This window comes from Equus quagga, unplaced genomic scaffold (genome assembly GCF_021613505.1).
Source record: "Equus quagga isolate Etosha38 unplaced genomic scaffold, UCLA_HA_Equagga_1.0 554_RagTag, whole genome shotgun sequence".
NCBI classification, from domain to species: domain Eukaryota; kingdom Metazoa; phylum Chordata; class Mammalia; order Perissodactyla; family Equidae; genus Equus; species Equus quagga.
Genome location: NW_025800242.1, coordinates 115,895 through 133,676, shown reverse-complemented (window position 1 = coordinate 133,676; position 17,782 = coordinate 115,895). Strand labels below are relative to the sequence as shown.

Here is a 17,782-nt window from a genome sequence, read left to right as displayed (position 1 = left end):
TTTTGTCCATAAGTCAGAGAAAGACAAACTGTATGATGTCACTTCTGTGGAATCTAAAATAGTGGAACTCATGGAAATAGAAAGTATAATGGTGTTTGCAGGTACTGAGAGGTGGGGGAAATGGAGAGATGTTGGTTCAAGGGTACAACTTTCAGTTATAAGATGAATAAGTTCCATGGGTCTAATATTCAGCATGGTGACTATAACAATTCTACATTTTGCACGTGAAAATTGCTTACATGTGTCAAATCATCACATTCTGTGCCTTAAAATTGCACAATGTCATATATCAGTTATATCCAAATTAAGTTGGAAAAAATAATAATACCAACATGTACAGTATCTGCAATATTTGTTTCCATTAATGTTCTGCTTCTCCCCCAAGAAGGATCCAAGATTCTGGTTATTAAAGTCAGAAATTCTTGGATTTTCTTGGTAGTTTTTCTGCTCTGCCTAAACCTGAAATTAAAATGCTTACTTTTGCTGAGTTTTGACTTTTAAAAAATTGAATTAAAAGGTGTGTCTTATCTTTGGTCTTACTTTTTTTGTTCTGTAAAGCACTTGCAAATAAAAAAAAGGAAGCAGAGAAATATTTGACTGCAAAAGAGAAGAAGATGATATGATGCTGGAAGCTGAGATTGGTGTGATATGCTTCAAAGATTGAAGAAGGGCCACATGCCGGAAATAGAGGTGGGCCAGTAGAAACTGAAAAAGACAAAGATGAGAATCTCTTCTCAGAGAGTCTAGAGGGAACCAGACCTGCCAACTCCCTGACTTTAGCCCAGTGAAATATTCTGATTTCAGACTTCTAACCTACACAACTGCAGGAGAATAAATTTGTGTTCTTAAAAGAAAAAGGATTAGGATGGACTCTAAATCCAAATGACTTGTGTCCTTAATATAAGTTGTTATAGAAGTTATTCTATGTCTGCATGGAGTAATAAAATCAAGTTATTATGGATACATAGTCTAGGCCTTATTTGAAAGTTTATTTGTCCTTCTGTACATCTTCTTGCTATATTGAGAAATAATTCTGGAATTTTTATTCTTGAGTCACTTGTTTTGGTGGTTTACTGATTGCTTGATTATTCATTTTTAAAAAAATATGGTAAAATACAAAAAAAGTAATTTACCATTTTAACCATTTTTAAGTCGTACAGTTTTCAGTGGTACAGTTCAGTGGCATTAAGTACATTCACATTGTTGTGCTTAATCACCATTATCCATAAATAAAACTCACCTCATAACACTGAAATCTGCACCTGTTAAACAGTACAAACCTATTTCTTCTTGCCTCCAGGCTCTGGCAACCTCGTTTTAATTTCTGTGACTTTGAATTCAAATATTCTAGGAACCTCATGTAAGTAAAATCATACATTATTTGTCCTTTTGTGATTTGCTTATTTCTCTTATCGTTATGTCCTCAAGGTTCATCCCGGTTGTAGTATTTATCAGAATTTCCTTTCTTTTCAAGGATGAATAATGTCCTGCTGTATGTATATAGCAGAATTTGTCTATCCATCAGTCAATGGAAACTTGAGTTGCTTCCACCTTTTGACTATTGTGAATAATGCTATGAACACGGGTGTACAAATATCTGTTCCAATCCCTGCTTTCATTTATTTGGGGAATATACCCAGGAGTGGAATTACGAGGTCATATGATAATTCTATTTTTAATTTTTCAAAGAAACACCATACTTTTACAATAGCAGCTGCACTATTTTATAGTTTATATTCCTGGCAACAGTGTACAAGGATTCTAAATACGCCACATCATTTCCAACACTTTTTTATTTACTTTTTTATAGTAGCTATCTAATGCATATCAGGTGTTATCTCATTGTGGTTTTAATTTGCATATCCTTAACGATTAATATGGCGAATATCTTTTCATGTGCTTATTGGCCATTTGTATCTCTTCTCTGGAGAAAGACTATGCAAGTCCTTTGCACTTTTTTGTGTGTATGTGTTGAGGAAGATTAGCCCTAAGCAAACATCTGTTGCCAATCTTCCTCTTTTTGCTTGCAGAAGATTAGCCCTGAGTTAACATCTGTGCGAATCTTCCTCTTTTATATGTGGGATGCTGTCACTCCATTGTCTGACAAGTGGTGTGTAGGTCCGTGGCTGGGATGTGAACCCACGACCCCGGGTTGCAGAAGAGGAGTGTGCAAACTTAACCACTACGCCAATGGGCCGGCCCCTCCTTTGTGCGTTTTTATTCATGTTTTTTGTTTTATTTTTTATTGAGTTATTAAAGCCCATTATATTTTCAAAATATTAACCCTCTATTATCTTATTTTCAAGTGGTTGAATTTATCACTCTTTTCATTTTTCTGTTGTGATTCTTTATTCTTAGGTAAGGGAAGATTACTCTCCAGGGTCATAAAGATATTTTCCTATATTGTTTTCTAAACATTTAATCATTTTGTCTTTCACATTTAAGGCTTTGCTACTTTGGAATATTTGGAGTTTGCTGTAATATAAGGTCACTTTTCATTTTTTCTGATATGGGTACCATAATTTCAGCACTATTTCCTTAATGATACCATCATTTCCCTGCAATGAAACATTGTTGTAAAGAAAGTGTCCAATGCTTCTTCTGTCCTAAAAAATCTTCATATAGATGAGGATTTTATGGGTACTATTTTTCTATCTGTTACAGAACCATAACTCTTTAGTTACTTTCCTCCATAATAGATCTTGTAAGGCAAGTACTGCATTCTGATCTTATTTTCTGTCAAGTCAAATATTCTTTCTCCATTGCTCTGTCATATAAATTTCAAAACCAGCTTCTCTAATACAATAAAATCCCAAGAGTTCCCTTAAATCTACAAAGCTTTTTGAGGAAAATTGGCATCTCTATAATAACATGTATATCTACCCAAAATTAGTATATTCTTTCCTTTATTCAGGTGTTTTGTGTTCTTCAGTAAAATGTTATAAATTTATCCTTAGAGTGCTTTCAAATCTTTTATTAGACGTATTCTCAGGTATTTTTCTGATGGTTTTGTTAAAGGTAACTTTCATAAATCACACTTTCTAAATAAATTTTTCTTCATAATGACATGTAGTTGATATTTGCATAGTGATTCTGATTCCAGAAATGTTGCTACATTCTATTATTTTCTTTAATGAATGATCTATAGATTTCTTGGTATTTTCTGCATAGATGCGAATTTTATCTATTAATTTTGATATGTGTATTTATTCTCAATAGCTGAAACCTACACTATTTTTTTAATGAAAGTACTGTCAGTTGGCATCTGTTATATTCTCCTGATTTTAAAGAGAACACTTTGAGTATTTGGCCATTGAGTATTTCATTTACTGTAGATTACTTCTGAAATACTGTTGTTGTTGTTGTTGTTGTTGTTGTTGTTGAGGAAGATTAGTGCTGAGTTAGCATCTGCTGCCAATACCCCTCGTTTTGCTGAGGAAGATTGGCCCTGAGCTAACATCTGTACCCATCTTCCTTTTTTATATGTGGGACCCCTGCCACAGCATGGCTTGATAAGCAGTGTGCAGGTCCACTCCCAGGATCCAAACCAGTGAACCCTGGGCTGCTGAAGCAGGGAGCATGAACTTAACTTCTAGGCCACTGGGCAGGCCCCTGAAATACTCTTTGAGTTAAGGTGGTTTCTTCTATTCTTACTTCATTATTCTCATTATCATGAAAGGATGTTGCATTTTATATAAATGCCTTTTCTCCATCTGTTGAAAATGATGATATGTTTTACTCTTACTCTGTGAATGTTTTAAATTATACTTGATTTCTAATACATTATTTATGTATTAATTCATTCAAGAAATAATACTTGAGAGCACGCTATTATCAAGCCCTGTTGTAGGTACTGATGATGAAACTGTGCACAAAGAGATAGAAATCCTTGTGAGATGATTTTTAAAATTGCACCATACCTGGGCTACCCTGCAGCTACTCTTGTCAGCAGACTTTTGTATAATCACCTGACACTGCCTCTTTACTATTCTCCCCATTATTCATCCAGTTCAACAATGCTGGTCTCCTGTTATTCTGTATATTCATTGTGGTGATTCTCTGTTTCAGGATTATTTTTCTTCCTATTTACATTTTGGTTTTCAGTTTCTGTTGGATGGGAAGGAATTTTCCTCTCTCTGTTTTCACCTGTAGGTTCATTCTTTCTCATTTATCAGGTTCACATGTGCTCTCACCAATCACCAATCAGATCTCTAGCTCTAAATTTAGTTTCCTGACTCTTTCTGCTTGGCTATATTGTGACTATCACATATCCAATCACCTCATCAGCAGGTAACTTGGTTCACTTCTCTCCCGGGGCTTCTCTGAAATTTTCAGCTGTTCCAAATCCTTATTCATGGGCCCAGGCAGTTTCCACAACTCTCATGTTCACCCACCTTTCTGAAATAAAGTCCATTTTTGCCTTTCACTTTAAGCACCTAATCTCTTCTAAGACATTTAGCCTCCAGGATGCTCATTACCTGGAGAGATCAACTTCCTCCTGATGGAAGTAAATCCTCAGAACCCTTGGGTTTAGTCCACTCACTCTTTATGTTTGAGTTATTTTAGTGGTACATGGGAAACTTTCTCTTGTTTTATGTGACCAACTATATATTTTTGTATTTTTCCTATTATTTAATATGTTGAAGTGAATGTGTGACATTGAAATGCCATTTTCTCTCATGTTGCTTTCAAATGCTACATCAAGAACTCTGTTGATTAAAAATTAAATTTTATGTAGAAAGAGTTAACATGGGGTAAAATAAATTGATAAATGCATGAACACATTAAATTCATGCATGAGGAAAAGTTTGTAATTACACATTAACCGGGAGTATCATCTTTGCCTGTTAAAGTATTGGTGACATTTCACTCATTCTACTGAGATTATGCATGAACCAGCACACTATTGCTTTGGCAATGACACTATAATTTCTATTTCTCATGATTCTATTAAAAATCAAATGCCATAATTTCAACGCATGATCCCCTAATGTGAAAAGAAAAACGTAAAAGAAACTCGTGTTGGGAAACTGAAATGGTGTTTATAAAATTATAAAGTCTGTCTATATTGATCACATTCAAAATTGCTTACAGAGGGGCTAGCCCAGTGGCACAGCAGTTAAGTTCACACATTCTACTTCAGTGACTCGGGGTTCACCAGTTCAGATCCAGTTTCGGACCTACACACTGCTTGTCAAACCACGCTTTGGCAGGCATCCCACATGTAAAGTAGAGGAAGATGAGTGTGGACATTAGCTCAGGGCTAGTCTTCCTCAGCAAAAAGAGGATGATTGGTGGCAGATGTTAGCTCAGGGCTAATCTTCCTAAAAAAAAATTGCTTACAGATTTTAGATTAGGATCCACTGTATAAAATATACAGAATGAAGATTCAAGAAATTTCAGTGATTCTTAGAAAGAAACATCTTTGAGTGTTTTCATTTTACAATAGCTTAGCTGTAGTATAAATATGCATATATTTTTTACCCACAAATATAAACTATGTTTTCACACTTAAAGTTAGAATCCAGTTTCCTGATACCATTAATTAGATAGACATGTCATAGTTTGTATCTACAAAAGGAAGACTGGTATCCAATTAGAGAAGATGGAATGTCCATGTGTGCAAGGTATGTGAAATGGAGGTGAGCAGAAACAGGTGAAGAGAGCTAGAGGGCATACACTGGGCTTTGTAGGACCAGGGAATTATCCATCCTGAATTCTTTCCTTCTATAGTCTTGGCATATAAGAATTTACACTGCCCTGGGATCCAAAGAACAATAAAAGTGTTTGTCTAATGAGGAGCTTTGGATATTGAAGCCCCAGGGATACAGAGACTGTAAAGAGTCTGTCTGTGACCACCTCACTCAACAGCCCTGCCCAGTAGGAAGCAACACCTCCCAGACATCATCCCTCTTGCTTAGAAACCTGGGGCTTCACTCGGTCCCTCTGCCCTTCTCAGAGACAGATCTTCAGTCTCCATCATTGAATATCAAGGGAAGATCTCAAATATTATCCCACAGTGATGCCAGCCAGGTAACCTAAAGTCCCCTAGACAATGCTTTGGACATGAGTGCAGGTGTTTACTACAGTTTCATCCCTGCATTACTGTGAAGAGAATCCATTCCTAAGATGATCAATACTAAGCCCCCCATGGAATTTCTGCCAGTATGTCATCTTGACATGCTCTTTTCTACCTTTACAACAAGATTCACACAGCTCTCATTCTGCTAGTCTTGCCTTTGTCTGTATTATGGGAGGGACCATTTTGCTTTTGTGCTTAAATCCTCCCCTTCTCAAACATGATGACTGTTGTAAAATTCTCTGACGTTTACTTCTATCCTTGTGGTGGTGGAGGGGAGAGGTGTTAGTCAGCTTCAACTTATCTTCCTATTATCTCCCCATACGTTTTCATAAATAAATATAAACATCATAATATCTCTTAGCTAGTAAATGGAAAAATAAATTGTGATATGACCACATAGTAGAACAATCTATGGTAGTTAAAATGAATGAAGCAAAACCTAAAATATCAACATTAATAAAATGGCTCCAAAAGCCATTGTAAAAGGTTGTGCACAGTTTGACTCTGCTTGTGTCTGCCTTTTTAGAAAGAACAATGAAATTGTTTTTGGAAGAAAAATACCAAATATAAGAAAAACTTCAGCTGAATAATGTATATCAACTTAGTGTAGTGTTTCCCTCAGAGAATAAAATGAGTCAAAATTGTACAAATGCTTGATGTGGGGGCTTCAATTATACCTCTTATTTATTGCAATGAAAATACCTAAAGAAGTGTGGTGAAGACTGTGAATTTGATAATGTTAATGGGTGGGCACAGAATTATTCATTATTATTGTTCTCGATACTTTTTTGCTTAAATAATCTGTAATAAATATAAACACCTACATAGGTTTAAAAATATTTAAACACTTCTCATGCTGTAGACTTTATATAAAATAATTTTTCTTATAGGTTTTCATTGTTTGTATTGATTCATATATTTATTTTATTATGTAATTCATTTTATCTGCTTTGTGTCCATGCCAAATGAGTATTGATATAATTAATATTACCTTTCTTTCTCCTGTAAATGAGCGAGATTCCACAGGGACTTTCAGCACATAAACCCATCCCTGAAATGTGCAATTATCACACAAGAGGAGTTCTCTCTTTCTCCTTTCTTCAACTCACTCCACCAAACCAGTTCTGCCCTAGGAGAGAAACGTGACAGGTACTATTGTTCATTGTAGAAAAAAAAATTACACTAGGAAATGTTAAAATGACTTTCCCACCTGTTGCTTTAAGCCTATTCATTTCTCACTATTACAACAACCACATAAAGTTTATGAAAATTCCTAATATACTAACTAGAACACTGAGCCTCTCATACAGTTAAAGAATTTCCTATTCACAGTGCAAGTGCTGGAGCCTGGATTAAATTCAGAGTGTCAGAGACCAAGTATTAATCAAATGATTGATCCTCTGATGACCACTTCTGTGTCCCTGAGGGAAGGGAGAACCATGATGCCCAGCTTCTAGGGGCTCTCCTGTTAGGATGCTTTGTACTAGTGTTATCTTACAAGTCTCTGTCTTCCAAGGACCAACAAATTGTTGGTTTTATCTGTCACTTTACTGAAATCCAATGCATTTCATCCTTTCTCACATTTAGCTGGGATTTTCCTTTCTTTGCTTTTGATCATATGTCACTTATCACCTTAGGGTAAGAACATTCCCAAAGATGAGTTGGATTTTGTAATTTTCTTGTTATATTTATAATTGATTGAATGTGTGGAATATTTCTGAAGGAATAAAGCCATTTCTTCTTTAATTCATTATCAGGACTTTCCCACGTGTTAGACAGTCTTTGCTCAACAAGATTTGGGCTAATTAAGTGTGTAGAGTGAAGAGGAGGAGAGAGAGAAGGATGGAGGGAGAAGTAAGCAAAGGGAAAGATTTGAATATTCTCTTGGGTTCACAATATACATGGGCATGTTTTTCTAAAGCACAAGTTCTCAAACTTTAGTGTATGTCAGAATCATCTGGAGACCCTGTTGAAACAGATTGCTAGTCATTACTTCTGGAGCTTTTATCATTAGTACGTATGGAGTTGGGCCAAGAATTGGCATTTCTAACAAGTTTCCAGGTACAGCTGCTGCTGATCCAGGGATCACAAATTTTATTTTCTTGTCACAGAGTGTTTTTTCATCAAATTCAAAAACAACATGGAACGCAGAAACCAAACAGATGTTTCAGAATTCATTCTCCTAGGATTAGCAGATGATCCAGAAGTACAGCCTCTCCTCTTCTGCCTGTTCCTGTCCATGTACCTGATCACAATCCTGGGAAACATGCTCATACTCCTGGCTGCTAGTTCTGACTCCCAACTCCACACCCCTATGTACTTCTTTCTCTCCAATCTGTCCTTTACTGACATCTGTTTAAGCACGATCACAATCCCAAAGATGCTGGTGAACATCCAAGCACAGAATCAGCACATCGCTTACACAGGCTGCCTCCTCCAGGTCTGGTTTGTTCTGGTTTTTATTTGTTTTGAAAATTGTCTGCTTGCAACAATGGCCTATGACCGCTATGTGGCCATCTGTCACCCACTGATGTACACAGTCATCATGAATCCCTGCTATTGTGGACTGCTGATTCTATTCTCCTTGTTCATTAGCATTGGTGATGCCCTGCTCCACAGTCTGATGGCTTTACAGCTGTCCTTCTGCACTGACTTGGAAATCCCACACTTCTGTGAACTTGCTCATGTCATCAAGCTCGCCTGTTCTGATTCCTTCATCAATACCTTCCTAGCTAATTTTATGGCTAGTGTACTGAGTGGTATTTCTCTCTCTGCAATCATTTTCTCTTATATTCAAATCATCTCTTCTCTTTTGCAAATGCCAACGGTTGGTAGAAAATATAAAGCCTTTTCCACCTGTGGGTCTCACCTCTCAGTTGTTTTCTTGTTCTATGGGGCAGCTGTTGGTGTGTATATTAGTTCTGCAGTTACTGACTCTTCCAGGAAGCTTGCAGTGGCTTCAGTGATGTACATTGAGGTTCCTCAAATGATGAACCCCTTCATCTACAGCCTGAGGAACAGGGATATGAAGGGATCCTTGAGGAAAATATTCAGTAGGATAAGTGTTGTTTAATGATTTTGTCACCATATTTGGGTCAGGTTTATGGCATGAATCACAGTGAGAAGTGTTCTGTGTTTCAGAATACCTACCTCTTCTATCATCAATGGGTTACCTCAAATGTGAGAAAAGAAAAGGAAAAATAAATTTAGAAGTAATTACCTATTAATGGGATAATTATGACTCTGTTAGTTAAAATTTAAATTTGTATGTAGTAGCTATCTACTTCTTTGCATGCAAAAAATGTGACTGGCATTTAACAGAAAAGGATGGGCATATAATTATATTATAAACTGTTGTGTGTGCATGTGAGTGTGTATTTGTGCAGAGAAGGGAATAATTTCTAAAAATGAACTCTCATTTTCTCATCAAACTGTCATGATCATCTTAAATAACAAGTAGTTCACACTGTCCAGGTGCTAGGCTCCCATTTGCACTGATTTATATCTTTAAGTCCCACAACTATCAAGGCATTTTAAGTATACAGATACACTTTTCTCAATTTTATTTTTCCCTCTTAGGCTAACTTGGCAATTTTGTCTCTCTTCCAACCACTGTAGCAGCATTCCTGTCAAGCAGCCTGGACAATGCTGTTGGCAGATTTCATCTTTCTCATCTCAAGATTCTGCTCTGAGCACACTAGTGAATTGTTATTTTTTATTTTTTTCATTCTTTTCAAGATTTCATGCACTTCATCTTTCCTCCAATTCTTCCATTTTGAAAAAATCAATGATGTCTTATACATCAACTTGTGAGAATATTTTAATATTATAATATTGGGAGAAAAGAGAATCTCATTGATGGAATAACCACAATAACTTAAAGTTTCAAGGAGTATATTCTAATTTTGATCTCAGGTTATGATATGGATCCTGTTTTGATGCTGTTACCTGCAGGATACTACCTATGTGGTCAGAGATTAGGAGACCTTCAAAATAATAGAAAGCACTTGAGGCTTCTTGCAGGTGGAAGTGTTCAAAAGGCAATGAAGGGAATCCAATCGACTCTTCAAGATATCTAAATCTGTACTACTCAAAGTGTGCATCATGTGGTGGTAGGAGTTCACCTCCAAACTGGAAGCCTGCGTTCAAACCCCTTCAGCACCTCTTACTGGAGTGTCAATAATTTTGTGTCCGTAATTTCACTTCACTTGACCTCTATCTTTACATGAGGTCATGGGTAAACAAGAGGATCACCTGACTCATAGGTCACTAGGGAGAATAAAATTAGTATGATAAAATTTTTGAGAACTGTGCCTGACAACAGAGCCTCATAATTGCTAATGGTAGTGGGAACAGTTTATAATAATTATAGCTATCTTTATGATTCTACAAAATATAATTTTTGTCCTAGATTTTTCTATTGCAGTAACATTGGTTTATAACATTATGTAAATTTCAGGTGTACATCATATAATTCAATTTCTGTGTAGTCTACAACATGTTCATCACCCAAAGACACACCTGTCACCATTACAATCCATCACCATACACATGTGCCTAATCACCCCTTTCACCCTGCCCTCTCCCCCCTTCCCCCTCTGATAACCACCAATCCAACCTCTGTTTCTATGTTTTTGTTTATCGTTGTTTCTCTCTTCAACTTATGAGTGAGAGCATATGGTATTTGATTTTCTCCCTCTGGCTTATTTAACTTAGCATAATACCCTCAAAGTCCATCTATGTTGTCACAAATGGCCACATGACTGTGGACATAGAATATCAAACATCAAAAGAAAAACCTCCAAGGAGGAACTGCACTAATCTAACTGTTGATTTTATGGCTGCATTTGTGATATTCTCTACATCACTGAGCCATAAGAGTCAATAAACTGAATTCAGGAATAGAGAACTGGTGATAGGTGAATGTAATTGTGAACTTGGTCCACAAGGAGGAATGAGCACATCGATAGATAGAGAGGGAAAAACTGTCTCATTCAAATGAAATCTGCAAATCAAAATACTAATAGCTCTCAATCAAAATAATCCTGAAACAGAAAACCAACAAAATAAATAATCAAAACATAAAGTCTGGCAGACTGAAACAGATAAAAGATGAGGAAAATATTAAAGATGATATCAAAGAGATAATGTCGGACAGAGTATATCAACACCATACTGACTAGAAGGACAGACACAGAGTTGCCCATGTAAAGTGACTTTTGAATATTTCTAAGTTTCTAATGGATTCAATCAAGATGGTAATGGTGGATATGATAAGATTTGACTGGGTTCTGGGTATATTTTGATGCAGACAGCATGGTTTTCCGTAAGATTGGACACAGGTTATAAGAGGAAGAAGAGAATCAAGGGTGATGCTTAGTGATAGAAAAATCCTCAGCATCAGAAAAAATGGAGTTGCCAACAATGATGATAGGAAAAATCATGTGCATATCATATTTGTAGATTAATATCAGGAATTTGGTTTTCAAAATGTTGGGTTTCAATTGCCTGTTAGGTGTCTACATGGGAATGTCAAGTGGGCAGTTGAATATACACTTCTGGAATTCAAGGAAGAGTATCTCTATGGAGACACAAATTTGGGAGTCCTTAGTGTGTCAATGGACTATCAACCACGAGTCTTGATGCTATTTCAAAGGAATGATGGTAGCTAGAGAGAAGAGATGAGTACTGATCCAAGAGGCTCTCCAGTGTTGGGGTTTGGGGAGGTGAGGAAGGTGATTGTAGGAGAGACAAAAATAGTAGCAAGTGAGATAGGGGTAAACCCAAAATAAATATGATGCTGAAAAATGATAAAATAAAGTATTTCCATAAGTAATAAATGGGTCAACCTTTCTAACATGTCAATTAAAGGAAAGTTTCAGATTTAAACGATGAACTTAACCTCAATGATTCTTTAAAAGTAGGTAATGTGAAGGTCTAGGCAAGGGCCTGACTTGAGTGACCTCAATAAATGATGAGAGAAGAATTGAGTTCAGTTAGTAAAGAGAGCTCTTTCAAGAAGTTTTGCTGTAAAGGGACCAGAAAATTGAAGATGTTGCTATATCAGGAGTCCAGTGAGGTTTCAATTGTCTTTTCCTTTTTTTAGGAAATTCAAATAAGCAGGATGCTATGGCAAATAAACTAATCAAGGGGGAAAATTGATGACACAGCAGAGTGATGGAGGAATTAGCTGAGCTATGTCCTAAAGTATGCAAGAGATTTTTTAGTTTTATGCACAAGTGGAAGCATTTGGTTTTGATTAGGTGCAAATAAAATGAAATTTTAGACCTGTTGGGGCCCAGGGCAGGCCATCCCAAAATATTCCACAATAGTATATTGATTATTTTGAATGAAAGTTACTTGAGAAGCAAAAAGGGTATTCTGACCCTTCTGCCTCTATTCCCCTCTGGAAAGCAGGAAATAAATTTCCCATCTAAAAGGCACTCTCCCTGCATCTTTTCACCAGAGCTAGGGAATTGAGGGCCAAGAAGCCTGCATAAACAAATCTTGCTAATTTACTACCTTAAGCCTAAACTCTGCTTAAATTCCTCACTAATTATGTACCCCAAACCTAAGTTTCTTTGTCCTGTCAATTCTTCACAAATTTGTTGTTTTTTGTGTGTGTAAAAGATGTATGTACTGCCTGTTTTGCTCACTCTCTGAGTATTGCTTCTTTATGGTGTCCAATATGTATGTATTAAACTGGATTTTTCTCCTGTTAAACTAGTTTTGTGTCAATTTTATTATAGCCCAGTCATAAGAACACAATAATGGAGGAAAGGGAATTTTACCCTGCCCCAAAAGACCAATTAGACTTAGATACAAATATTTTTCTCATAAGGATCAATGAAAAAAAGAGTTGATTCTTTGAGAAAATTAAAAAAATAATGACAAATGCCTTGGCCAGGCTCACTAAGAAAAAAACAGAGAAGACTGAAATAAATAAAATTAGAAATGAAAGAGGAGAAATCACAATGGATGTCACAGAAATACAAAGATTATAAGAGAATACTATGAAAAACTATATGCCAACAAATTGGGCAACCTAGAAGAAATGGATAAATTCTTAGACTTATAAAACCTCCCAAAACTGAATCAGGAAGAAACAGAGAATCTGAATAGACCAATCACAAGTAAAGAGATTGAAACAGTAATCAAAAACCTCCCCAAAAATAAAAGTCCAGGACGAGATGGCTTCTCTGGAGAATTCTACCAAACATTCAAAGAAGATTTAATACCTATCGTTCTCACACTATTCCAAAAAATTGAGGAAAATAGAGAACTTCCTAACACGTTTTATGAAGCCAACAGCACCCTGATCTCAAAACCAGACAAGGACAACACAAAGAAGGAAAACTACAGGCCAATATCACTAATGAACATACATGCAAAAATCCTCAACAAAATTCTGGCAAACCTAATACAGCAATCTTAAAAAGATCATACACCATGATCAAGCGGTATTTATACCAGGGACACAGGATAGCTCAACATCCACAAGTCAATCAATGTGATACACCATCTTAACAAAATGAGAAAAAAACCCCACATGATCATCTCAGCAGACACAGAGAAATCATATGACAAGATGCAGCAGGCATTTATGTTAAAAACTCTCAATACAATGAGCATAGAAGGAAAGTACCTAAACATAATAAAGGCCATATATGACAAACCCACAGCCAACATCATACTCAATGGGCAAAAACTGAAAGCCATCCCTCTCAGAACAGGAACAAGACAAGGGTGTCCACTCTCACCACTCTTATTCAACATAGTACTAGAGGTTTTGGCCAGAGCAATCAGGCAGGAAAAAGAAACAAAGGGAATCCAAATAGGCAATGAAGAAGTGAAACTCTCCCTGTTTGCAGAGAACATGATCTTATATATAGAAAACCCCAAACAGTCCATCGGCAAACTATTAGAAATAGTCAACAACAACAGCAAAGTTGCAGGGTATAAAATCAACTTACATAAATCAATAACATTTCTATACTCTAATAATGAACTAACAGAAAAAGAACTCAACAACACAGTACAATTCACAATCGCAACAAAAAGAATAAAATACCTTGGGGTGAATTTAACCAAGGAAGTGAAAAACCTATACAATGAAAACTACAAGACTTTCCTGAAAGAAATTGATGAAGACATAAAGAGATGGAAAGATAGTCCATGCACATGGATTGGAAGAATAAACATAGTTAAAATGTCCATACTACCTAAAGCAATCTACAGATTGAACGCAATCCGAATCAGAATCCCAACGTCATTCTTTACAGAAATGGGACAAACAATCCTAAAATTCATATGGAGCAACAAAAGACCCCGAATTGCTAAAGCAATCATGAGAAAAAAGAACAAAACGGGAGGCATCACAATCCCTGACTTCACAACATACTACAAAGCTACAGTAATCAAAACAGCAGGGTACTGGTACAAAAACAGGTGCACAGATCAATGGAACAGAATTGAAAGCCCAGAAATAAAACCACACATCTATGGACAGCTAATCTTCGACAAAGACGCTGAGGGCCTACAATGGAGAAAAGAAAGTCTCTTCAACAAATGGTGCTGGGAAAACTGGAAAGCCACATGTACACATGTAAAAGAATGGAAATTGACCATTCTTTTTCACCATTCACAAAAATAAACTCAAAATGGATCAAAGACCTAAGGGTAAGATGGGAAACCATAAGGCTTCTAGAAGAAAATATAGGCAGTATACTCTTTGACATCAGTATCAAAAAGATCTTTTTGTAAACCATGTGTTCTCAGACAAGGGAAACAACAGAAAGAATAAACAAATGGGACTTCATCAGACTAAAAAGCTTCTTCAAGGCAAGGGAAAACAGGATTGAAACAAAAAACAACCCGCCAATTGGGAAAAAAATATTTGCAAGTCATATATGTGACAAGGTATTAATCTTCATACTAGATAAAGAACTCAACAACAAAAAATCAAACAAACCGATCAAAAAATGGGCAGGAGATGTGAACAGACATTTCTCTAAAGAAGGTATATGGATGGCCAATATGCACATGAAAAGATGCTCATCATCATTCATCATCAGGGAAATGCAAATCAAAACTACACTAAGATATCACCTTACACCCATTAGAATGGCAAAAATAACCAAAATAAAAATTATCTAATGTTGGAGAGGTTGTGGAGAAAAATGAACCCTCATACACTGCTGGTGGGAATGCAAACTGGTGCAGCCACTATGGAAAAAGTATGGAGATTTATCAAAAATTAAAAATAGAAATACCATATGATCCAACGATCCCACCACTAGGTATCTAGCCAAAGAACTTGAAATCTGCAATTCCAAAAGTCCCATGCACCCCCATGTTCATGACAGCATTATTTACAATAGCCAAGACGTGAAAGCAACCTAACTGCCTATCAACCGATGATTGGATAAAGAAGATATGGTATATATATATACACACAATGGAATACTACTCAGACATAAAAAAAGGATAAAATCATCCCATTCACAACAACATTGATGGACCTTGAGGGTATTATGTTAAGTGAAATAAGCCAGATAAACACAATCTCTGTATGACTCCACTCATATGTGGAAGTTAAACACGTAGACAAAGAGAACAGATTAGTGGTTACCAGGGGAAAAGGGGGTGGGGGGTTGGCACAAAGCATGAAGTGGTACACCTACAACACGACTGACAACCAATAATGTACAACTGAAATTTCACAAGGTTTTAAATTATCATAATCTCAATAAGAAGTTAAAAACATATTTGTCTCATAAGGTAATAAGTAGCACATGTTTTTTCTTTCCAAAACACAACAGTTGGAGAAGTGGTGATATGTATGGAGATTTGAAAAAAAAAATGCTGAATAAAATGGCAACAATTTGTTAACTGCCCTAAGCTGTATCTCAAAATGAGAAAACTTCAATCTACCAACAAAAATGGCCAGATTATTTGACAGGAGAGTTGTTTCAGTATTAGAAGAGAGAAGATGGTCAAGTCAGGTTTAAGAAAAAAAAGGAAATTTATCAAAGTATAACTGGATACCTCGAATGCTTTTGTGGTTGTGGAATTTAAAAACTTGAATCTATATGACTTACTTGGTGGAGAATCTAGCACATTGTAAGCATGAAGTAGTTGTTATCTAAGATGATCACGAAAACTGGATGGGAAAATGAGATCTTTAGAATTTTCTTGCCTTCCCTGCTACGTACACAGCCATGTATGAAATAAATACATGCAAACTCTCTTCTGTTTAGCTGCCAGTCTTGTTTTTACTTGAAGTTAACATGAAAAGACATTCTAGTTTTTTTTAATTTTGAAATAACCTGAGTCATTTATCTCTATTGATAGGTTATTAATTCTAGGTTGATTTCTCTTTTCTTTAATTCTTTCCTAGGTAGCTCAAGGGGACAAATCCCACACTTTATTTCTGAGTTTTTAGGGCATTTATAGAAATAATTAATACCTTGATACTCAGTAGCTTTATCTCTTCCTTATATTTTGACACATCTGTCTCAGTTGTATGATTAGCAGATAATGTCAGGAAAATAAATATTGAAAATCAATTATGGCATTCAGATCCTCTTCCTTCTTTTTCTGTTGGGTCTGTCAAAGGCTGAATTCCTAGGTACCGGCTCCTACAGGAATCCCTAGTTTGTGAGCCAGGATGAACTCGAGGGCATTCCCACTTCCTGTGTTAATACAACATAGCTGAGAATAGGGTCATTGATTGCCCAAAACATATAAGATTTGATTGGCTGAGTTCTGGATGCATCAATATATTTGCCCATTGTTCTTATTTTTCATTTCTTTTTAATTTTATTGTGGTCATAATGGTTTACAACATTGTGAAACTTCAGGTGTACGTTATTATTTATCAGTTTCTGTATATATTTCATCATGCTCACCACCGGTAGTCTAATTTTTATCCATCACCATTCATATGTGCTCCTTTACCCCTTCTGCCCATCCTCCATCCCCCATCCCCTCTGGTAACCATTAACCTGTTCTCTTTGTCCATGTGTTTTTTCATCTTCCACATATGAGTGAGATCATGTGTTGTTTGCCATTTTCTCTATGGCTTATTTCGCTTAACATAATATCCTCAGGGTCCATCCATGTTATTGCAAATGAGACGATATTGTCTTTTATTATGGCTGAGTAGTATTCCATTGCATGTATTTACATCTTCTTTATCCATTCATCAGTTGATGGACACTTGGGTTGCTTTCATGTCTTGACTACTGTGAGCAATGCTGCAATCAAGATAGGGATGCATATATCTCTTTGGCTTGTTGATTTCAAGCTCCTTGGATAAATACCCAGTGGTGGGACAGTTGGATCATATTGTATTACTATTTTTAATTTTTTGAGAAATCTCCACACTGTCTTCCATAGTGGCTACACCAGTTTGGATTTCCATTCCATGAGGGTTCCCTTTTCTCCACATCCTCACAAGCATTTGTTATTTTTTTGCCTTGTTAATTATAGCCATTCTGACCAGTGTAAGATGACACCTCATTCTAGTTTTGATTTTCATTTCCATAATAATTAATGATGTTGAACATCTTTTCATGTTTTCGTTGGCCATCTGTACATCGTATTTGGAAAAAATGTCTGGTCACATCCTCTTCCCATTTTTTGATTGAATTTTGTTTGTCTTTTTGTTGTTGACTTGTATGAGTTCTTTAACTATTT

At 36.1% G+C, this 17,782-nt stretch overlaps 1 protein-coding gene across 1 annotated transcript; it reads left to right on the top strand.

The window, feature by feature from the left end:
* The first annotated feature begins 8,216 nt into the window (after positions 1 to 8,216).
* Positions 8,217 to 9,155, top strand: LOC124233966 (olfactory receptor 7G2-like). Its single transcript, XM_046651248.1, has one exon. It carries the CDS (start codon positions 8,223 to 8,225, stop codon positions 9,153 to 9,155), a length of 933 nt encoding a protein of 310 aa, XP_046507204.1. The 5' UTR covers positions 8,217 to 8,222.
* Positions 9,156 to 17,782: the final 8,627 nt, after the last annotated feature.